Below are 25,509 nucleotides of genomic sequence, written 5' to 3' on the forward strand. Positions count from 1 at the left end.
TTTGAAGTTCAAAATCAGGGCACCATATCAGTCCATTATATGGAGAAAAATCCTGAAATGCTTCCCTCAAAAAACATAATTTCTTCACGACTGAAGACAGAAAGACATGAACATCTTGGATGACAAAGGGGTGAGTACATTATTTGTGAATTGTTGTTCTGGAAGTGGACTTCTCCTTTAACACTGTCATGTACAATATCATGCTAAACCCTTAGAGAGGTGTCATGATAGAAATATATTTCAAGTCACTAATTTCAGTGATATGTATCAGGTAGAAGTCTATCGGAATTCTATGCATGGCATTTAAAGGGACAGTTTAGTCAAAAATGAAAATTCTGTCATCATTTACTCACCCTCATGAGTTTCTTTATTTTTTCTTCTGTTCAGAGTACTAAATAAACAAATAATGCTGGTAACCAAATAGTTGCCAGTAGTATTTTTTTTTCATACTACAGAAGTTAATGGCAACCTTCAACTGTTTGGTTACCAACATTTTTCAAAATATCTCCTTTTGTGTTTGCAGAAAAAAAAATTCAAACATGTTTGGAACAACATAAGGGTGAGTAAATCGAATACAATAGAATTTGTTAAAGGGAACCCTTAGACTTTTATGGCTTAATATAACATAAATGATGTCTCTTACTGAAATATGTAGTAGAAAACCCATGAAAGATTTACGTTATTTAAAAAAATCCACATTATGTCATTATGGGCTACTGGCTGTACCTCTTGTTATTTTTACAGCAACTCAGTTTGTAAAATAAAATACTGATACAATGACCACAGCCACTGAAAGAGCTTATAGCTGGTAATGGATATAAGCGTAGGCTTAAACCAAATGCCATTTTATTGTTTTTTTTTTTTTCTCCACAAGGAGTCTAAACGCCCCAAATATAGAATGAAATCAAAGGCATCAGGACTAAAGTGGAAAGAACAAAGACTTATTGCTAGGAAAGCAGTGAGGATTTACATTGCTTCTCTTGTTGCCCTTCTACTGAAAAAAAAATTACAACCAAAAGCCATTGACATTGTATCATTATATTTTATTTTCCGAGTTGTGTTGCGGTAAAATTAGCAACAGGTAGCACCAGTAGCTCCCATTTGCAACCATTTGACGTCATCGAAATAATGGCACCCCTATAGTCCAAAATATGTATTAAAACAATGTGGATTTTTAAAATACCATAAATCTTCCATGGGTTTTCTACTACATATTTCAGCAAAAGACATCATTTAAGTTATATTAAGCCATACAAGTCTCAATACCCAGGGTTCCCTTTAAAGAACTATACCTTTAATGTTAAAGGCAAGGGATGTAAATACAGGATATTAATGTCTGAACAAAAATGTCCAATTTCATAATTTACAAAATATCAGTGTGGTCAATCAGTCCTAAAAAAATGAGATAAAGGCTATTTTATTATATCATGATACATGAAAACTTTTGCTTTTAGTAGCAAAACAGAATTACTTTTACTTTTTTAGTATAATATGTATTTATGTATTTATGTATTATTATAAAACATATCCATTTTGTAAACTGATGCATAAAAAGGTTACTTCCATGTAACAATGAAAAAATGACACAAGAAATAGCTTCATTCTAATAGTTTAATTATACATGCAACCAATTACATGAAAATAAGATATTACACAGCATAACACAGAGCATTTATCACAGTGTGAGGAGCAATACTGCTGTTCACTCAGATCAAGATGACTTACCAGCTGTTTCACCCAATACAAAAATGAAAAACGTATTTTTGAAACATTAATGTCTGTATTGAGTGACACTTTGGATGTTTGGGTTTTTATTTATTTATTTATTTATTTTAATTATAGCATTATTTGTCTAATCATTGTCTGTGTATGTGAAACCACTCCAGAGCAAATTATTTTGTGTGGAATGGGATTCAAGCTGTTTTCAGTGAAACAGCAAGGGGTTTAGAGATAGATTGTCATTGATTCTTCATGGAGAGCCAGCAGACCTGAGCAGTTAATGTACCACAGCAAGACCGGGTGGACAGATCAGACAACCTCCAGGTCATTTTTGAAACACAGTGAAGGCACATTCGATGATTACCATCATGAGCCCGTTTAAGGAGGGATGTCATTTCACTTGAGAGACTTGACTGAAATGATCTAAACCACTTAGAGCCAAAGCGAAGAGGGAAAAATCAAGCCGACGAACAGCCAAACTGAGCATATTTAGACAGTTCAAGCAATAGAGACGAAATACTTACACTTTTAAACTCTGACTTCATTAGAAGTGAATACAAGACAAGAATCAACCAGAATACTACAGGAATCCAACTGTAAGTTATATATATATATATATATATATATATAAAATATTTCATAGAATTTACATAGCATAACCAGCCTCGCATATGACATCTAATGTACATTTTGTAGGCTGTTGGATAATAGTTTCTAGAGGAAGACAGGGCTAGTTGTCACAACAGTTATATCTTATTTACTTTAAGTCAAAAGCCGATTAAACTGTTTTCTTTAAACCTCTATAACATTTAGTTTAAAACATTCATACAGTAAATGTCATAATCATAATTTTATCCTCCAAACAAAAATGATGATATTTCTGCTATATCTGTTGGATAAATGAAGTTGTCAAATTTTGTTAAAGGTGACTTTGGATGCAAAATTCACTTTTACATGGTGTTTGCATCCACCCTGCATTAATGATTAAAATCTATTCACTCTCCAAAAAACCTAAACGGTCTCAGTTATCATGTCGTTTTGATTTTCTGAGCAATATGATGACATATTTATCAAGCCCCGCCCACAGCTCCTGACAGACTGTCCTGTATTTGCATATTTCCACCCTCCAGTTGTACATGCCACCAAATACAGAAGATAGGGGCGGGGTGAGCAGAGCTCATTATCATGTAAAGAGACATGCACCAAAACTGGTCGCTGTGAACAGAGCTGTTTTTGACATGGTAAAAAGGGTGATGTTTAACACGACCATTGAGGAATTTTAGCCAAATTTCGTTGCAGACATTTCACAAAGACCCTAAATAATCATACCAACTTGTTCATGTTTCTAATATACTATAATATACACTCTAAGGGAAGAAAGGTACAAAAGCTGTTAGTGACACAGTACCTTTTACCCCTAAAGCATGCATATTAGCAGGTACAGCCCCAGTGACAGCTTATGTACCTTTTTTCAGGCAGAGTATGTAGGAATTTATTATTACATATACCCCCCTGAGAAATATTTACTGTGGAAATTAGTGTGACAACTAGCCCTTGTCTTCTATATATATTAATATAATTGCATTTGGTCAACCAGGTTAAAAAAACAGGTGCATGTAGTCTAGGTTAACGTGGTTTGTAGTCATTACACATTGATTAATCAATGGAAACCTGCATGTAATTTAGTCCTCGTTTTATATCTGGTTATTTGCTAGTCTTCACTGTTAGTGACTGATTGAACACAGCAAAAACAACCAACAAAACACTTGCTTTTACCTCCTATCTGTACATATTTACTTATTCAGTGGCTGTAGACGGTAAGCAGCATAATGACAAACAACAAAAACACAGATTTTCACCCTGAAACTTCATAGCAAAAACATTTTTTTAAAAGCCATAGAAATTAATGTCATTTGAAGGGTCAGTGGTAAATACATCGAATGAGAATAACTGCAGACCCCCATCTTCAAGTACACATTCGTGCTTACTATAATAGTATATAAATTGCCAGCATATCCACAAATGCTTTAATTGTGATGACAAGTCAGCAATACTAATGATATTTTGCTTTTTATTTCAGTAGTTGCACAGTATAATAAGGCAGAGCTTATTTTCTCTGGTATGCTTTTTTTGTATCAATATATAAGTCTGTTTTTTATTTTGTTGCTGCAGCTACATAAATACACGGACATTATTATACAGGCATATGTGGAACATTTCGATTTCATCTATTACAAAACTCCTGATGCCTTTACAGACGGTAGAAAAATTGGTATTGACATGATAGGCCTTGAAACCTTAAGCAGAATTTTTTAATAGCATGACAGTAAACCCATTTTTGCCACAGTTAGTCTGCCTCCATTTTCTTATATAAGTGTACTTCATGTTCTGTCTTGCAATATCTGTATATAAACTGAAGACTGCCGGCATTGAATTTCATCTTGGGACTCAATAGAGTGGTTCACACTTTCTCACTTTCAATGCCAACCACAGAGCGCGTTCAGCAATGTAAATTGCATGCATTATTACAGTATCATCTTACCTATACAATATGACAACAGGCTGTTTTGCATTGTTAATTTGACAAATGATTGCACTTGTTTTTTTCCCACAGGCTTTGATCGACGGCTCCTGCGTATCCCTGGAGACTGTGATGTTAAATCACGTCGTCTGTTGAGGATTAAATTGTTCCATAGTTCTAAGGCCTCCTTAATTCTCCAGCAATATCTACATATATTATCAACGACTGTTTCATTAGGCATTCTGTTGTGCATTGAAGAGTTCTTGATTAATCAGCTTTTTTCAAGTTTCTTGAAAGAGTTTGTATGATAGAAGATAAAAAGCGAGTAGATGGTGTCATCACACAAATCTGATTTTCCTTCTAGATCAAAACAGGGTTGGGACCTTCTTCTCAGACTTCTTAAATTCTTGTGAAATGATAATCCATCTCTCATTTGTTGGGTTTTTAAACTACCTGGACATTCCAAAGACGTTCCTCAGGCTGTAGCAGCAGATGATTTCCTTAAGTGTTTTCCGCATCTCCTGACTCCTGAAAGCGTAAATGAGTGGGTCGATGACTGAGTTGCACATAATGAGGATGAGGTACATGTTGAAATGCGACATGAAGCACATGCAGTAGAGGTTTCTGGGACAGGAGATCATAAGGATGAGGTGGAGAAAGAATGGAGCCCAGCAGACGATGAAGATCCCCAGAAGAATGGTCAGGGTGACGGCTGCCTTCATGCTGGCTCTTTGGTGGATGGAGTTGTAGCCTGGCAGGGCGGCGATGCGTTTGACGTGAGAACGCGCTAGCATGAACATGTGGCTGTAGAGGGAGGCCATGAGCGCGAGCATGATGAAGAACATGGAGACCAAGCACACAATGACAGATGTGTTGTCGGAATAGATAATGAAGACAATTCCACAGCCGGTGCAGAAGGTCCAAATCCCGCCGATGATTAGCGCTGCCCTGCGCACCGTCATGATATTATGATATCGTAAAGCGTAAAAAATCGTGACGTAGCGATCAACGGCTATAGCTAGAAGACTACACATGGATGCCACCACAGAGATGCAGATCATAGAGTCAAAAACATTGTCCATCTGTCTGATGAAATGGTCCTCCACCACCAGCTGGCGGTTGGTGAGTAAGTAGATGACGATGGTCTCCCAAGCATTGGAGACGCTCACCAGCATGTCGGCCACGGCCAGGCTGCAGACGAAGAAGTACATTGGCGAGTGTAGGTTTTTGTTTTTCACTATGGCGCAGATGACCAGGATGTTCTCTAGCAGACTGACGATGCCGAGGATGAGGAACACCTCGGTGGCAATGTTGAGCTGCTCGCATGCTTTGGGCTTGGCGTGGGATGGGGTCTCAGTGGCGTTGAGGAGGTACGAGATGGGACTGGAGTTGACATGGATGGCCCAAAGGGACAGGGTGGCCTCTGAAGCGTTCATCGTGGATGAGGGATTCAGTGGGAATGTTGAAGGCTTTTCTTGGAGTCACTGGGTTGGTGGGTAGGGCATCTTTAACCTGAGTGAAATGAAACAGATAATGTTTAATCTAGGAAGAGTATCATCAAAGGGTATCAAAGGGTTACTCCACTCCAAAATGAAAATGTTGTCATTAATCACTTACCCCCATGTCGTTCCAAACCCGTAAAAGCTTTGTTCATCTTCGGAACACAATTTGAGATATTTTGGATGAAAACCGGGAGGTTTGTGACTGTCCCATTGACTACCAAGTAAATACCACTGTCAAGACCCAGAATATTATGAAAGACATCGTCAAAATAGTCCATCTGCCATCAGTGGTTCAATCTGAATTTTATGGAGCGACGAGAATACTTTTTGTACACAAAATAAGGATTTTATTCAACAATTCGTCTCTATTTTGGGCAGGAATCTGCTGGACACAAACTGCATACGCCGTTCTGTGTCAGCTGCACCACACAGATACGTTTTCTATGTGTATTTATGCTTTGATTTGAATGAAAACAGCATATCCGTGTAATGCAGCTGACACAGAGCGGTGTACGCAATTTGCGTCCAGTGGATACTCTCCAAAATGGCGCTACGCTGACGTAGAGGAGACGAATTGTTGTATGAAATCCTCATTTTTTTTCTTTGGGTACAAAAAGTATTCTTGTTGCTTCATAAAATTCAGATCGAACCACTGATGGCAGATGGACTATTTTGTCGATGTCTTTCATACTTGTCTGGGCCTTGACAGTGGTATTTACTTGGCAGTCAATGGGACAGTCAATGGGATCTTAAAGTCACAAACCTCAAAGCTTTTATGGGTTTTCATCCAAAATAATGACACAATTTTCATTTTGGGGTGGAGTAACCCCTTAAAAATGAAGGTTCTTTATTGGCATTGATGGTTCCATGAAGAATTTTTAACAAATATTTCTAATGCACAAAAGGTTCAGATGATTCAAATGTTCAAATGTTCAAAAAGATTCTTTGGGGAACCAAAAACGGTTTCTCTATGAAATCACAGACCCATGGCAAAAGGCAACACCGATATTAGTCCGGCCCCTCCAATGACTAATTAACACTTAAGAATACAGATCCGTCATTAGTGAATAACTACACAGGAACAAATGACTAATGCACTATTAACATTCTAATAACTACTATTAACTAGTAAGAAACTCTGATTAACGAATCAGTAAGTAATAGTGCTATTAGCTAATCAGTAACTACTATTTTTTCATATCTCCCAGAGAACTACTAAGAACTACTATATACATGCTCATAATTAATGTAAATGATGCAAAATGTATAATTAATTCTAAAGTAAAGATCAATGGTAACCCACTAGTAATGACTCAGGTAATACCAAATACTTCAGAAGGAATTACTAATTATTTAGATCCATATTCTAAAGTGAAGATTAAGATAACTCCTTAGTAATGATTAAAGTAAATGCCACTGTACTAGAATGTTAATAGTGCATTAGTCATTTGTTCCTGTGTAGTTATTCACTAATGACGGATCTGTATTCTAAAGTGTTACCCGTGACATTTACAAACATCAAAAACCTGTGAATGGAAGACCCCATGATAGGTGCTGTTTTTGTTGTGTGTCGCGGGTTTCGTGATAACGGAGATGGGATGTTCACACAATTCACGCAACTGAAAGAGTATGAAAATCTGAATAAATCTCCTATGAGAACTTGTAGTGTTACATATCATCGAGGCTGAGAAAAAAACACAACGCTGCAGACAATAGGTCAAGTTTTTGCTGTTTTCAGTGTTTGTGGAGTAAATATTTTCACATGACTATTTAAATATGCAGCGCACACTTACGTCACTGGTAGTTCCTATAGTACTGTTTTAGACCTTACTCTGCACTAGGAGCTAATTAATGGCTCGTTTCCATCGAGTAGTACGGTTCAGTATGGTTCAGTACAGTACAGTACGGTATGCAATTATTACCATTTCCATTGTTAGAAGTTGTGAATAGTACCTAGCACAGCAAAATGTACCAAAAGAGTGGAGCTAAACTCTCTTCAGAACATTGTCACTTGTGTATGCTACAAGGGGATAAAGTGTCTCCTTCACTCGTTCCGCTATGCTGTTCATGCATGCTAGGCTTATTCACATCTTTGTGCAAACACAAAAAAATAACAGTGTATTTTATGGTTTTGTTTTAACACATACAATAGCCATTTCTCAATATGCGTTCTTGTCTGTTCTTGTGGACTTGTGAAATGTCATTGCCCAAAAACCTGCATAATATCCAAAATATTACTGTTATTGCACCATGAAATATAGTTTACATTATGTATTTATTTTGAACTTTACCGTAGTACAGTGCTGACTTTGTAGTATACGTTTGACTGAATTGTTTGCTTTTGTGTTTATTTCCTCTTATATAAGCCTCTTTTACTTTGTACTTGTACTTTTATAATGGCTATTATTGTTCATTAAAGCTGACATTTAACAAAAAGAGGCAGAGTTGTGCTTTATGTCAAGAAACGGCTATTGTCGCACTTTATCGTCGATCGCTACTTTACCACACCTATCATGTAAGGGCAAGATGGATCAGGGTGTACAGTCCTGAATCGTACCATTCTGTACTGACTCTTACCGCTCAGGGGAAACAAGCCATTAGTTCCTTCAAACTAAGCTCCTAGAACTAAATACATTCCTAGTTCCTGCGGAGCGAACTTCCGACAATAGTTATAGGAACTATGAAAGGCTCCTACTGTGCGAAAGCCTATTATTATATACTTTACTGTACATTTCATGGCAGTTTCAAAGTGCACTAGTGAATGGCACTAAAATGTGCTTTAAATATGTGACCATGTTTTTATTACGTTGGTACAGGCACATATTGCAGCGTTTTTTCTTTATATTTTTATTGCAGCATTATTTTAAGTTGGTTCAGTATTCCTGCGATTCACAAATCCAATGTCTTGGGAGTGTCTCTAAATGGTTAATTCTCTATTGTGTTGTAAAATAAGAAACCTGCTAAACTAAACCCAACATTAAACTTACCCAATAGTGTAATAGTGTAATGTGCAAAAGTGCAAAAGTGTTCTCTGATGCAACCGTGTTATTTTAACTTCCTTATGCATGTGTTTCAGCTGTTTTGTCGAATCATAGTTTCACAGGATTTGTACCAGAGCTCTTCACCTCACAAGCAACGCCATGTTGGGTGAGCCACAGAGCAAAGTTATTGTGTTAAAAAACACAAACAGATTAAGCTGTAGGGGAGATTGGGGTAAGATGAGTCATTTTTTACTTGAGGCAAAAGTACAATGAATGTATCTAAAGTAATTTCAGGATGTTTCCTATCATTTTTAAATTACCAAAATGTATCTGTGACAAAAGAGTAGAAACATGGCTTCTTATAAAAAAGGTGTTTCCATGACTCAGTTTGGTTAAGAGCAAGTTGTTCCAAGTCAGTAGGTAACAAGCACCATCTGACTGAATAATCAAATTTTCTTTTGGAAAAAGTCATAAAATCAACCAACATAAAATCAGCCAAATGAAGTTTAAATTTCAGTCTTTGAACCAACAGTCTTTGAAACAATATGTTGAATACCAAAGTTGAATACTTAAAAACAGACTAAGCAAAGAGTTTGCTGAGAAAAATAAAATAAAAACTGAATTAGATTGAAAGCGTAAATGTCACTGAAGCTAATAAACTTTTTAGTCTATTCTTGGCATGGTAGCATTCTGCAATGTCAAACAGGCCATTGGGGACTACAGGTGGAAATAAATATATGATTAAAATGTGATGAAAAGCATCTTCAGAGATATGCCACTTTGGAAAGAAATTAGCTTACCAATTCAGGCTAATATTTAGCTAAATGATTTTTCTCCTTTTCACAGTCTGGCAGACATGGCTCCAAAATACAAGGTCGCATGGCAGTTAAAGTGCACAGCTGCCAAGATTGGTCAACTTACCCCACTGGCTCAACTTACCCCACTACATGTGATGCTAACATTCAAAAGTATCAGATTTCAAATATTGCAGCAAATTGTTATTTTGAAGTCATAACATAGGCTTTTCTTAGTCAAAACTCAGGCTATGTAAATCATACTTTGTGTGAAAAAGTATAAAAGTTGTTGTTGTTTTACTGCCTGTAGTGTTCATTTCAGTTGGAAAATGCAGGGATACATATACTGTAGGTACATTTTAAAGTGGTCTCTGTGTAAACCCTTTGGAATGTTTATTTTTAAGTGTATATTGGAAAATCTAAGTGGTGCTCACTTATGCAAAGCTTGCATCTTGAATGGTAGGATGTTGTGGTTAACAGGGCATCGCTGTTTGGTTGCTAGGATGTTCTGAGCAGTTACTAGGTGATTGCTTACTTGTTCAAATGAAAAGTATCCACCCTCTGATATAGTAGATATGTCTTGAAATCTTTCATCACTGAAAGCCCATAGGAATTTTATCCTGTTGAACCATCTATCAGGGAAAAACGGTAATCTGATCACAAAATTAATAGCTCACTTTTCCTCAAAAAGCCTCATGATTCGAGGAATCATTTACGTGCGAGGCAAAAAAGGCTACAGATGGAGTTGGAACAGAAACTTCCTATGAATCAGAAGGCTATCAGTGGTATTTTGCTTCTGATGCTTTTATTGTTTAAGATGTGCATTTCAAACGTCTTAATTATCCATCATAATTCATAGGGCACAGAGGAATCATTCACTGTGAAATCTCACTGTTATAATAAAATCCCTTCAATTAAATATGCACAAGTATGATTAACAGAATATATAATTAATATAATTCATCCATCCACCTACGGACAATTATTGTCTCCAATTCAGACAGAGGGAAAACATGCAAAGTCCACACAGAAAGGCCTCAGGCTCAGCTGGGACCTAAACCAGAGACCTTCTGGCTGTGAGGGAAAGGCCACCACAACCACCCACATTCAGATATGTCTCTTTGGCTGGGATTCATCTATTTGATTTGTTTATATTATTATTTTATTTCATTTTATCTTATTATTTTATTTAATTAAATTGTCAAAATGCATACATTTACATAGAGCATTTGAGGTATACGGAAAATTTCACACTAATGACACTAGTTTGGGGTCGTTTTTGAAGTCTCTCATGCTGCAAGTCTAGTTGATCAAACACAGTAATATTGTAAAAAATTATTCTAATTTAAAATGACAGTTTTTTTTGTAATATATTTTAAAATGCAATTTATTCCTGTAATCAAAGCTGAATTTTTAGCATAATTACTCCAGTGTTCAGTCTAACATGATCTTTCGGAAATAATTCTAATATGCTGATTTGCTGCTCAAGAAACAATGATTATCAATGTTAAAAACAGCTGCTTCATTTTTTTTTTTTTTAATGTTTTTTTTTTTTTTTTATTCTTTGCAGAATAGGTAGTCCAAAAGAACGGATTAAAAATGTCTTCAATCACTTTTGATTAATTAATTTAATGCTGCCTAATATATTGATGCCTAATTTTACTGCACATGCTAAATGCATCTAACATACGCATGTACATGTTAGCATTAATGTCCTATAAAGTGTCTTTTTTCTTCCTTTTTCAAATCCTCTCAATTTAATTCACAGAAGTAGTGAAGCTCACCTTAGTATACCTCACTAAAAGAGCATAACGATCACAGAGAATTCAGGATGAAAACCAAATTGCTAACAGAAGCTCCACTGTATGGCGTTTTGAAAAAAAAAAAAAAAAAAAAAAAAGGTGTTATTCTCTAGCTTTCCTGGATGTCGCCCACATCCGGAGGACAAACCTTTGATCACACACAGAGCCAGACTTTACCTAATTACACTTATGAATTCTTCTCCTGCACTAATTCATCGTCTCCCTCTCACTTTAATCTTTGAGATAGCACTTTAAAAGGCTGATAAAAACACGATCACGCCCCAAGGTTCTCCAGCCACCGCACGACATGCAATCTAAGCACTACGCACATCCTCAAAAGCATATGATCATCTGTATCGTGACAGATGGCCAGTGTGGTTTTGAAACAAACCCATTGTTCAGAAAATCATCCCTGCAAGTATGTTACCAGTGAATTACTTTTCCCGTGAAAAAGGAGATTTATTGTGCCTACTGGTGAGCATTGCTCAGGTCTCTGGATAAAGGATCCTCTATTTGAATGTGTGCGTCAGAAGGTTTTTTCTCAATAGTGTTCATCTACTATCTGCTGATAACGCTACAGTAAATGAGTCACTGCAAGGCAGAACAGAGAAACAAGACAGTAAGAAGTACACAGATTCACAGCCAAATCAAAGGACTGTATTGACAGGCTGATGGTGGGAGAGCAGTAAATAATGAGGGCGGGGAGTTGAACGAGTCTAACAGAAACAGAGAAATGACGAAATCTGTTGTGTTACAGTCTTTCCATCCTACTAATGACTTCCTACAGCACCTGAACATTTCAGAATAGTTCAGATTATGAGTGAATGAGCCTTGCATACTGTTCAGGGTTGCCAGGTCTATTGCAACAAAACCTGCCCAATTGCTACTCAAAACTAGCCCAAAATGAGCCCATTCTCATTTTGAGGGGGTCCCCCAGTAAAAATCGGGGGTAAATATCACATTATTGGAGACACTTAAACCCGCGGACATGAAAAACAAACCGTGCCAACAATGTTAAAGAAACCTAATTCCGCGGGTAAAAACGGACTTGGCAACTCTGAATCTGCTAATACTAAATTAACACACCAATTTTTTCGGTATTAACTTAATCTAATTTAAATGTTATTTTAAATTTGTAATTTTTAATTTAAAAAAAAAAAAAAAAAAACAATATGTGACTCTGGACCACAAATCCAGTCATAAGTAGCATGGGTTTATTTGTAGCAATAGCCAACAATAAATTGTATGGGTCAAAAAAAAAAAAAAAAAAGACTTTTCTTTTATGTCAAAAATTATTAAGATTTCATTAAGTAAAGATCATGTTCCATGAGGATATTTTGCAAATTTCCTACCGTAAATATATCAAAACTATTAGTAATATGCATTGCTACACTGACCAAAATTATAAATGGCCTATAAATGGCCAACAGGCCTATTTTTCTTGACAAATTTGACAAATCTGTCTAAATATGTGTTAGTGAGCACTTCTCCTTTGTCGAGATAATCCATCCACCTCACAGATGTGGTATATCAAGATGCTGATTAGACAGCATGATTATTGCACAGGTGTGCCTTAGGCTGGCCACAATAAAAGGCCACTCTAAAATGTGCAGTTTTATCAGACAGCACAATGCCACAGATGTCGCAAGTTTTGAGGGAGCGAGCAGTTGGCATGCTGACTGCAGGAATGTCCACCAGAGCTGTTGCCCATGAATTGAATGTTCATTTCTCTACCATAAGCCGTCTCCAAAGGCGTTTCAGAGAATTTGGCAGTACATCCAACCGGCCTCACAACCGCAGACCACGTGTAACCACACCAGCCAAGGACCTCCAAATCCAACATCTTCACCTCCAAGATCGTCTGAGACCAGCCACCCGGACAGCTGCTGCAACAATCGGTTTGCATAACCAAAGAATTTCTGCACAAACTGTCAGAAACCATCTCAGAGAAGCTCATCTGCATGCTCGTCATCCTCATCGAGGTCTCAACTTTGGAGAGGTGATCTCTTCACAGATGAATCCCAGTTTTCACTGTACAGGGCAGATGGCAGACAGCGTGTATGGAGTCGTGTGGGTGAGCGGTTTGCTGATGTCAACGTTGTGGCCCATCGAGTGGCCCATGGTGGCGGTGAGGTTATGGTATGGTATGCATTTTATTGATGCCATTTTGAATGCACAGAGATACTGTGACGAGATCGTGAGGCCCACTGTTGTGCCATTCATTCACAACCATCACCTCATGTTGCAGCATGATAATGCACAGCCCCATGTTGAAAGGATCTGTACACAATTCCTGAAAACATCCCAGTTCTTGCATGGCCAGCATACTCACCAGACATGTCACCCATTGAGCATGTTTGGGATGCTCTGGATTGGCGTATACAACAGCGTGTTCCAGTTCCTGCCAATATCCAGCAACTTCACACAGCCATTGAGGAGGAGTGGATCAACATTCTACAGGCCACAATCAACAATCTGATCAACTCTATGCAAAGGAGATGTGTTACACTGCGTGAGGCAAATGGTGGTCACACCAGATACTGACTGGTTTTCGGACTCCCCCAATACAGTAAAACGGCACATTTTAGAGTGGTCTTTTATTGTGGCCAGCCTAAGGGACACCTATGCATTAATCATGCTTTCTAATCAGCATCTTGATATGCCACACCTGTGAGGTGGATGTATTATCTTAGCAAAGGAGAAGTGCTCACTAACAGATTTAGACAGATTTGAGAACAATATTTGAGAGAAACAGGCCTTTTGTGTACATAGAAAAAGTCTTAGATCTTTGAGTTCAGCTCATGAAAAATGGGGGCAAAAACAAAAGTAATGCATTTATAATTTTAGTCAGTGTAAGAATTTCATTTGGACAACTTTAAAGGCAATTTTCTCAGTATTTTGATTTTTTTGCACCCTCAGATTCCAGATTTTTAAATCGTTGTATCTCAGTCAAATAGTGTCCTATCCCAACAAACCATACATCAATATTTATTCAGCTTCCAGACGATGTACAAATCTCAGTTTCCAAAAATTGGACATTATGACTGGTTTTGTGGTCCAGGGTCACACATTCCTTTACTTTTTAATGAAAAAGTATTATACAATTAAATATGGTTGAAGTTACTGCTGAATGTCTTTTCCATTGAAACGTGTATGTCATGTATTTAAATATATATGTAGATTATTAAAACAGATATAATTAAAATAAAAGATTATTAAGACAATAATAAAATGTATTTTAAAGCAAAACTTTGACATCATTATAATGTGCACTTTTTAAAAGTGTATTTCAATGTAAGAAGCTGTCAGGAAAGTGTTCCTTGTTAGTGACCTTTTATTTCATTAGTTTTATATGCAAGTACCCTAGTAAAAAATAAAGGCACTAAAATATATTTATTTCATGCTAAGTACAAATACATTTGCATATTATGTACTTAATAAAATTGCAATTGTACTTTTAGTATATTAAACTGGTATATTTGAAGTATGCTACATTGGAACAGCTAATTTTGTACTTTAATTGTGCAGAAGTAGTGCTGAAGTCCAACTAAAGATATACTTAAGTATATTTGATTGTGCTAAAGTGGAACTATTGCAAGTATATCTTAGGTACACTTTAAATAAATATTGCAAAATATGATTTTTGCCATAAAAGAAAAATCAATAATTTTGACCCATACTGTATATTTTTGGCTGTTGCTACAAATAAACCCCAGCGACTTAAGACTTATGTGCTGTAGGCATGAATAATACTTAAAGTCATGTAGCTTGTTAAAAAAAACACTGAAAACTTGTTTACACTGAAAACTGTATGAGGATGCAAACAAAGTAGAGACTGTGGTTAGAGAACAGACTATCAATGTGCAGAACAACGCAATAAATTAAGGAATATGGCGTTATATAACAGTGTCATATTATAACTGTCGAAATATCCTTTAAGTATAAGGTCATTTGCGAAATACACTGCAGTGGTGACTCACACTTGCAGCATCAATAAACTACAGTGAAGTGTGAGAGAGCAGTCTGTTTCATTTTAACGGGTGAGACTATAGCAAACACTTAAATGCACGTTTAACATAATGACTGTGATTTGAACAGGCAAGGCCTGTTCTTGTCAGTTTATCCATTAAGTACACTTGCAGTCTGAGGGAAATTATATTGGTCCTAGAACATGACGTACTTGATGACAGAATACTTAAAAGGTTATCCATTCTCTCAGAAAAAAAGGTACAAAAGCTGTCACTGGGATAATATCTTTTCAAAAAGTACACATTTGTACCTTATTTACCCCTGACGGGTGCACATAAACACATTAAAGGTACATATTAGTACCTAAGTAGTACATCATTGTACCTTTTGACAGTGACAGCTTTTGTATTTTTTTCTGAGGGCGTATGATGCAAATGACATATTTTGAGTTTATTCTATAGTTTGATGGACAACTGATATATTTTCAAAGGAGGCAGAGGTGTGTATAATGATAAGTGGCCAACAACATTACACAAAGAACTGTAAATATATGTCTCTGTGGGAATATTTTCACTGCAAACTTGAACAACAACGTCAGGTAAAATAAATTAAATAAATAAATCCTCACAGGTTCCAGGTGGCAGAAGAGAAAATCTGTGATAGATTCTAGCCTAGTGCTAACACCTTAATATCGAGATTTGACATTTCAAAGGATTTCATGTTTTTTTTCCCCCCTTCCCCAGAAATGTGTCATCAGTAGATAAAAGCAAAGCCTACCCACTTCCATTGGGACTTACTCATACATCCAGTGCTCAAAAATTCATTTTGGTTGGATTTAGTCAAATAAGAAATAAAAATTTAATGTATCATAATTTAATTTAGTGGCTTTCTTAGTCTTTGATGTAAGTGATCTGATATTCTAGAGCTTCAGATAACAGTCATGTTCATAAATTTTACTTTATACTCAAATTTAGCAGAGGGAAAAAATGCAGTTTGTTCAAATTACACCAAAGCCATAGTTGAACATTCTGTCACTACTTCATTTTTGTTACATTCAATTCACTTAAAGGAGAAGTCCACTTCCAAAACAAAGATTCACATATAATGTACTCACCCCCTTGTCATCCAAGATGTTCATGTCTTTCTTTCCTCAGTCGTAAAGAAATGTTTTTTGAGGAAAACATTTAACCATTTTTCTCCATATAATGGACTGATATGGTGCCTCAATTTTGAACTTCCAAAATACAGTTTAAATGCAGCTTCAAACGATCCCAAATGCAGTTGTAAACGATTCCAGCTGAGAAAGAAGGGTCTTATCTAGTGAAACAATCAGTTATTTTCAAAAAAATAATACAATTCATATACTCTTTAATGTCAAACGCTCGTTTTGTCTTACTCTGTTCTATTTCTGTTCCGGTTCATGTCAGTTAGTGTATGTCAAAAAACTCCCATCTCATGTTCTCCCTCAACTTCAAAATCGTCCTGCATCGCTGTTTTACCTTTTTTGTTAAGGGTGTTTGATCTTCTTTGCATGTTCACTTTGCAAAGACTGTGTCGGTACTTCTGCAGTGATGTAGGATGATTTTGAAATGATTTTTTAAGTTAAGGGAGAAAATACGATTGGAGTTTTTCGACATACCCTAACTGTCTTGAGTCAGAATACAAAGAGTTCAGGCAGAGCAAGACAAGACGAGCGTTTGAGATTAAAAAGTATTTAAATTGTATTTTTTTAATGAAAACACTGATTGTTTCGCTAGATCAGACCCTTCTTCCTCAGCTGGGATCATTTACAACCGCATTTGGGATCATTTGAAGCTGCATTTAAACTGCATTTTGGAAGTTCAAACTCGGGGCACCATATCAGTCCATTATATGGAGAAAAATGTTTTCCTCAAAAAACATAATTTCTTTACGACTGAAGAAAGAAAGACATGAACATTTTGGATGACAAGGTAGTGAGTACATTATATGTGAAACTTTGTGGACTTCTCCTTTAAATGAAAGTTAACTTAATTTTGTGTTGTGACTGCATAAATAATTTTTACATAACTACCTGCAGTGGATCTTAAGCATACTTTGCATTGTGTTGAAATTAAGTGTAACTTTTTTGGTTTTCAGTATTAATTTACTTACCCTCATGTCATCCAAGAGAACATGTCTTTCTTTTTTCAGTTACAAAGAAATTAAGGTTTTTGAGGAGAACATTACAGGATTTTTCTCCATAAAGTGGACTTCAGTGGGAATTAATGGGTTGAAGATCCAAATTGCAGTTTCAGTGCAGCTTTAAAGGGTTCTAAACAATCCCAGCTGAGGAATAAGGGTCTAATCTAGCAAAACAATCTGACATTTTCTAAAAAATAAAATAAAATAAAATAAAATTGATGTACTTCTTAACCACAAATGCTCATCTTGCACTAGCTCAGCCTCACGCATTATGTAATCATGTTGGAAAGGTCACACGTGACGTAGGTGGAAGTACCGACCCAGTGTTTACAAAGCAAACGTGCAAAGAAAGTCAAATGCCCTTTCCAAAAAATGTAAAACAGCAGTATCAGATGATTTTGAAGTTGGAGGAGAAAATGAGGTGGAGACAAAAACCCAAACGTTGTTGTTGCGTTGAAGACACGCATCCACATAGATCTAGTAGAAGACGAGAATTTGTCATTTTTTTTTAGAAAATGACAGTTTCGCTGGATAAGACCCTTAGTCCTCAGCTGGGATCATGTAAGGCCATTTGAAGCTGCAGTTTGGACCTTCAACCCTTTGGGCCCCTTTGAAGTCCACTATATGGAGAAAAATCCTTCGATGTTTTTTGCAAAAACCTTAATTTCCTTCAACTGAAGAAAGAAAGACATGGACATCTTGGATGACATAGGGGTGAGTAAATTATCAGGAATGTTTTATTTTGGAAGTGAACTATAATCAATTAATTGTTTTTAACATGCTACAGACCAATTATAGGTTTGTAAACATTTGGGATGCGCATGCATCATAGTTGCAGAAAACCCGGGAGAGACAGCCTTTAGGCTAGAGAATGACACAGATACGGTACAAAATAGTTAGATTTAAAAGCATTATAGATTATATTGATTACATGTCATTTTCAAAATGTTCTTTACATTACAAGAGCTTTTCACTCAGCGATAAGCACTGTTATTCAATGAAAACATCTTGTCATTCTCTCAGAATTAACAAAATCACTAGTTTTGAGGTAAATCAAGTTATAAAGTACGAGTTAGAAGATATAAACTTGCATTTGCGAGAAAAAAAAGCCAGAATTGTAAAATAAAATAAATAAATGCTATGTAAAATGTTAACAGCAAGAGGTTTAAATAATATTTCATGCTGTAACTGTAGGGCTAATCCTGTTTATAATCCTATAAACAGCTTTGATGACAGTATTCTATAAAAATTATTTGCATTCCGATTTTGACATCAAAAGGCACAGTTTTTTTTTTTCATTCCATGGATTTTACCCATTTACCTCCACTTGTTACCAGTGTTTTTCTGTAACCACTAATGCACACGCATGCTGCAAGTGACGTCACTGTGACGTCTACTCCAAATTGGTCTAAAGATGTTTTAGTTTGTTGTATAGACTTTAGCTAATTGAGTGGAAATGTTTTCTTAATTTACGTTCATTGAGAACTATTTTGATTGTGTGTGTCTAATGCCTATGCCATTACATGCTTTTAAGAGTCCTCTAAAACAGATACTGTCAGAGTACATGAATAATTATGAGTGTCAGTGTGGGCAGATGGTGTAGTTACAGCAGCTACAAAGGGGAATAACACAGCCATGCTGACCAACAAAACCCTGACCCCGTAAAAAGAAGAAGCCTAGCACCGCTGGGACATGCTACTATGTTAATAAACTACATCTGATTCAACATATTTGTTGAGTATATTATATGCTCTAACTTAAGTCATTAACGTCAAACTCATACAGCGATTATGGGCAATATTAGCACACATGCCCACTTCAAATGTCCACTGGAAATAGCACCTACCAGTTTTGTGATTTTGGTCTGACTTTTTCTAGTTTTCAAAGAAAATGCTGGGTTTGAAAAAAACATATTTTGCTAGATAACACTATTTTAGTGCTAGAAATAGCTGTCAGGCTGCATTTTTGTACACTTAGAGGGCAACTGCATCTTTTTCACTTTTAAAATAAACGGCTTTCCCTTCTTTTATATATTGATATGTTTTTTTGTTGTTGTTGTTTTAACCCACTGGACAGCTTTGCTCCCACTTGTGGAAAAACAAACTCTAAATTCTTAGATCAATTTACTGATAATAAATATGATTTGTGTTTGTTCAAAAATAGTTTGCTCTTGGGTTTATCTGACGTAGCTCTAAATACAGAGCAGAAATATGTGTCCTTAAGGAGCATTTGCTTCTTTATGTAAAGCCTGTTCGTTTTTTTTACTTCACACTTTATTATGTGTTATTTATTTATTTAAGTGATTAACAATAAGTGTCTGAGAACATTAACTTTGTTTTCCATAATGAAGTTCTTTCTGGCACGTACACGTAAGGTTCTCTGTGTAATTGTTTGTACATTCAGCCAGTTGTTATTGCAAAATAAAGGGGTTTATTTTGTGATGTGAATTTAAATCAGTCTTTAAAAGAGGACATCTTAGAACAATAGGAGGAATTGCCTAATCAACTACACTGTAAAAACAATTTGTTGAGTCAACTTAAAATAATTTGGAACCTGGCTGCCTTAAAATTTTAAGTTCAGTCAACTCAAAAAAAGTTTATTCAACTTCAAATGTTAAATTATACTAAGTGACAACTTAGATATTTGAGTTGAATCAACTTAAAAATTTAAGGCAGCTGGGTTACTTACCCATCTGTTAAGTTTAGCAAACACAAATATCTTCCTTAGTACAACTTAACATTTTATGTTAACCAAACTTATTTTAGTTGACTGAACTTAAATTAAATTGAACTTAATTTTAAGGCAGCAGGGTAACAAATTATTTTAAGCTGACTCAACAAATTGTGTTTTTTTTTTATTTTTTACAGTGTATGTATATCAAACCCAAAATTTAAAACTGTAAAAGAAGTGATCAAGTGTTTCAGGAAAGAAAGAACAAAAGCCACAACGATCCCCATTGAAATGAAATGTTTCCAATATAAATAAAACACTGGCTCGTTGTATCCAATTTGGTCTGTGCACTACATGAAGGTAAAGCATTGAAAAATAAATAAATAAATAAATATTTTCCAGTTTGAGAACCAATTTTAAAAATTTGTAACAAAATAAAAACAATACAAAAATGTGTTGACAGCAAAAGCTTTGTGGTAAAAAATAAAATAGAAAATAAAAACACCACAGAAAAAAAAAACTAAACAGCATCTAATGCGTTTATTTAACGATGGCTTTAAATAAAACATTTCTGCCCTAAATTTTGCTCTGAATCCTCGTGAGAACATAAATATCGCAGACGGTTTCAGGCTCCTCATTAGAAAGTTGTGTTTTGACAGCAGACATACTTTCTATTCACCCCGATGTTCACTCTTTCTCCCCTTGCATGATTCTGACCTATAGTTTGTACTTTACCTGAATTCAGACTCTTCCCACATTAATTCAGCTCCTCAAAAGTTCGGAACAGATTTCATACATTGACACACATACATTCTTCAGCAAGGATCTAATTGGTCCGTTCTGCTCTGTGTAGTGCATGTGAATCACGGAGCCCTCTGGGAGCCCACACAAAGACTGCGATTGATCTGCCAGCATCATGCATTTCTCATTGCAATGAATCAAATTCAGATACAGAATCCTTTTATGATCTCATGGCCTGTTCTCAGGGGTGAGACGTTTCTGGAAATTGTGTTATTTAAGAAAGCTTATAACACACGTTTCCACTATTCATCAACAGCAGCAAACGCATGCTGTCTGCGGTGCGCTGGAGGATGAATCACTGACCTCCACAACACACTAATGCTGATGAAGAAAGATTGTTTTTTTACAAGCCAAACTGTTATGATGTGTGGTTGGACGCAGACTGTGGGTCATTCCTGTTATGGTTGGGATTTGAACTCAGCGTTATTCATTATAACTTTATTAGAATTTGAATGCTTTTTTTGATGTTTTCATATTATCTTTCCTTGGGGAGAAATGTAGTGTTCTTAACTGTAGTTTGCTTCATACCTTAAATGTATATGTATATATGTATATATGTATATGTTATATGTTTGAAAACATTTTTTGTTATGCTGGTTGAAAGTCTGTTCACATCCCAATAGCAGTCACTAAGTTAAGTGGTCTAAATATATTTATATCATCTGTGGAAGGCATAGGACCATAACATGTTCGTCCAATCATATTCCTCAGTCCGAGGGCAAAGATAGGCTGTCCTGTAATTACAAATATATTCAAATATAGGACATACATGTATGATTAAAAATTACATTAAAATCATTTCGGTTTGCTACAAATCCTTGTCAGTATATTCAACAGTACACACTGTAAAAAACTATTTGTTGAGTCAACTTAAAATAATTTGTTACCCGGCTGCCTTAAAATTTTAAGTTCAGTCATCTTGAAATGTTAAGTCTGTCACACCCCTGTGGACTGTTTCTTTGGTTTTTCCCTTTGTGTGCCCTTATTTGGTCTTTCCTGTTCCGTTTTCAATTATTACGTCATTGTTTAATCTTTCACACCTGTCCTCGTCTGATTAGCCTGTGTATTTAAGTTTGGTTCAGTTCCTCGTCTGTTTGTCGGGTCTTAAAGTGTTCTGCGTTATGTTTGCGTGTGGATTCCCTGCGGTTCCTGTTCATTCCTATTCCTAGTGTGGATTATTTAAATAAAAAGTCTATGTTCCTGATCTCCTCGTCCCTACTCCTCATTCCCGCACACGACGCCTGTGACAAAGTCGTACTAAGTGACAACTTAGATATTTGAGTTGATTCAACTTATAATTTTAAGGCAGCTGGGTAGCAAGCCCAGCTTTTAAGTTTTACAAACCAATTTTTTTTTGTTTAGTCAACTCAAATATCTAAGTTGTCTCTTAGTACAACTTAACGTTTCCAGTTGACTAAACTTATTTGAGTTGACTGTACTTAAAACAAGTTAGAACTTAAAATGAAGGCAGCAGGATAATTATTTTACGTTGACTCAACAAATTTAGTTTTTATGTTTTTTACAGTGCACTTATTCACCATATTTCAAAGACAATAGAATGATAAAATTACATATAAAGATGTACTTAAGTCCCATTTAAATGCTATAATTAAGTATGTATATTAAGTCAATAAAACACGCTGTATGTAAACTATAATAAATGTGTAATACTTTTTAACGGGTTACCAACTTCTGTCTTTTTGTCAGAAATGCTTTATAGTGACAATTCATCAAAACCGTAGCTACTGATGTTTGTGCTGTTGTTTTTCCCTCCAAAAAGGTGTCACTTCCTGGAGTGCAAAATGTGAAACTGTTTTTTGTTTTGTTTTGTTTTGTTTTGCTTTGGTTTGGATTGGTTTTTGTTGTTGTTGTTGTTTTGTTTGTTTGTTTAAAATGATGAAAATCCAAAAAATGCTACAATTTGATCACCAAAACAACATCTGTTTTAAATAATTGATTATAAAAATGGGGGGTGGATTTTTTTTTTTCTTTTTTTTATTGTATTATTATAAAGTACTTCTGAATTCTGAACTACTATAAACTAATTTAGAGTATTTTGAAAAACTCCAATCGTATTTTCTCCCTCAACTTCAAAAATCATTTTAAAATCATCCTACATCGCAAAGAAGATCGAACACCCTTAACAAAAAAGGTAAAACAGTGATATAGGATGTTGAGGGAGAACATGAGATGGGAGTTTTTCAACATACCCTAACTGTCATGAACTGGAAAAAAACAGAGTTCAGACAAAGTAAGACAAGACGAGCGTTTGGCATTGAGAAGTATATAAATTGTATTATTTTTATGAAAATAACCGATCGTTTCGCTAGATAAGACCCTTCTTCTTCTGCTGGGATCATTCACAACCGCATTTGGGATTGTTTGAAGCCACATTTAAACTGCATTTTGGAAGTTCAAATTATATCAGTCCATTATATGGAGAAAAATCCTGAAATGTTTTCCTCAAAAAACATAATTTCTTTACACCTGAAGAAAGAAAGACATGAACATCTTGGATGACTAGGGGGTGAGTACATTATCTATACATTTTTGTTCTGGAAGTGGACTTGTCCTTTAAAAAATCAATAACTGATTAATAACTTTGCATTGCCATTAAAGTGAAATTACTGAATCTCTTACTTAAAATCTCTTAAAAATCTTAGTCAGACTTAGAGGTTTTTGTATCTCAAAGTCTTCAAATGTAATATTAATAAATGTAACATTTAATGAATGCTGGTGTCTTTTTTGTATTGCTTTTTCCTATTGTTTTATAAAGCATAAACCACTTGAGGTTTACATTTAAACAATTCTACTAAGGTAAGGGGTTTTCTTAGAGAAAACTAATATGTGTTGCATTTTCTAAAATAATGTTTAAGGGTAAATCCATGCAAATGTCAACCATGAAAAAAATAAAGTTTTTAGCAAAGGGTTTTACTTGACTGATAGCACAGTCAACATTTGGTGGTGAGGTCTCTTTTTTTTAGTGCATGATTTTCCATAGTCTGGTAAGTGCTATTTTCAGGCTTGTCACATACATGCATACTCCTCATAAATAGACAACTCAAAATGAAAATAAAGTAACAATTATATGTTCTGTGAAGAGCCATCGCTTCTCTATTTGTTGGGTATTATTTGTGCATTTTAATTTGTAGAAATCCTACAAAGTATGTAGCCTCTCAAAAACTGTCCTTTTTTGTCACATCCATAATGCATGATTATTTCCCTTTTTAACAAAAAAATTGTGCATAGACTGATATTTTTCTGACGTTCAGACTCTTTCAACAAGGGTTTATTCAAATATAAACAGATGGTTCGGTATATTGGTAACACATACGTTCTCTAAGCATTTATATGTCACATCCATAATGCTGGATTTGCCCTTGGCAGAAACATTTTATGTAATATATTAAGCTGTAGACAGACTGGTAGCATGAATATGTGCTGTAGGAATGATCCACCTTATAATTACATGTAATTCACAAGCACAAAGACGTAAATGAATGTGTGGGAATGATTTTAGCTCGTTGTCACCTTAAATTAACCTTGATGCACATGAGCACACACACCCAATGTGTCATATGAGAAGTTATAATAACCGGTCTGTGCGTCATCTGTTTCAGATCATCGTGGTCACAGAGTTATGAAAGAGCTGAGGTCTCCTCACATTTAGCGGCTCATTTTTGTTGTGTGCTGCTGCCACAAACACTAAGCTCTTTTACAGATCAATGAGGGGACTTTTCGGATGATGCCTCGGAATATTTCACAGTGAATGTATTTATTGTCTGTTGTGTCTTGTTGTTGATAAACATACGCAGAACAGCTTGCTTTCTAAAGAGAGCTTCAAAATGTCCTGGTGTGACACTTCATGAATAAAGCATGTCGGGAACACCTTGTGCTCCACCAGCCTAATGACACTGAGACCTTGCTTCTGAGTGCTGGGATAATGAACTGTCTTGTTTACTCTTCACAATCCTTAACCTCTCAGCTTATGCTCTTCAATTCACATAGAAAATAAAGGCAGATGTATAGAATGGATGAATCGCAGACTCGCACCATGGGGAATCTTTACAACAAGCTTGAAAAATGGTAATCAGGGTACATTTCTATTCAGTGCGATCATTTTAAGGTGTGCTTATGAGTTTTTGATGGAAACTGCAACGAATACACCTCGCACTTGAATTTCAAATAACCTTGCAGGATGAATTTGCATATAGCTGTTTCAATCTATTGTCTAACTAGCTGCGTTTTGCTGGCAAGAGCAAAACATTCAAATGAGCAAGAAACTGTTTTCACTACACTGTTTTCTGAAAACCTCATTTCAAAGTCTACAGATGTGACTGAAGTATGGAAGTAAAGCCATTTTTAATGCAATATTCAATTCAATCAACAAACATTACTGACAATACACTGCTAGCATGCGCTATTAAATAATATATCTTTTTTTAATGAACTAAAAATACATTTTACCTTGTATCACCCTTTTGAAAAAGAACACATTAGCATACTTTTAAAGAGTAATTATTATGGAAAATATATACTTTAAAATAAATGATATACTTGAAAGAATATATACTTAAAGGGGTGATC

At 35.6% G+C, this 25,509-nt stretch overlaps 1 protein-coding gene across 1 annotated transcript in view; it reads right to left on the minus strand.

Moving 5' to 3' along the window:
• Positions 1–1,603: 1,603 nt before the first annotated feature.
• mc5ra (melanocortin 5a receptor) overlaps positions 1,604–25,509 on the minus strand; it is a 29,588-nt gene continuing 5,682 nt past the window's right edge. Inside the window, exon 2 of the mRNA XM_051137678.1 lies at positions 1,604–5,752. Within this exon, the coding sequence (XP_050993635.1) occupies positions 4,690–5,676 (987 nt within the window). The 5' untranslated portion in view covers positions 5,677–5,752 and the 3' untranslated portion in view covers positions 1,604–4,689. The remainder of the gene's footprint in view (positions 5,753–25,509) is intronic.

This window comes from Labeo rohita, chromosome 19 (assembly GCF_022985175.1).
Source record: "Labeo rohita strain BAU-BD-2019 chromosome 19, IGBB_LRoh.1.0, whole genome shotgun sequence".
Classification (NCBI taxonomy): domain Eukaryota; kingdom Metazoa; phylum Chordata; class Actinopteri; order Cypriniformes; family Cyprinidae; genus Labeo; species Labeo rohita.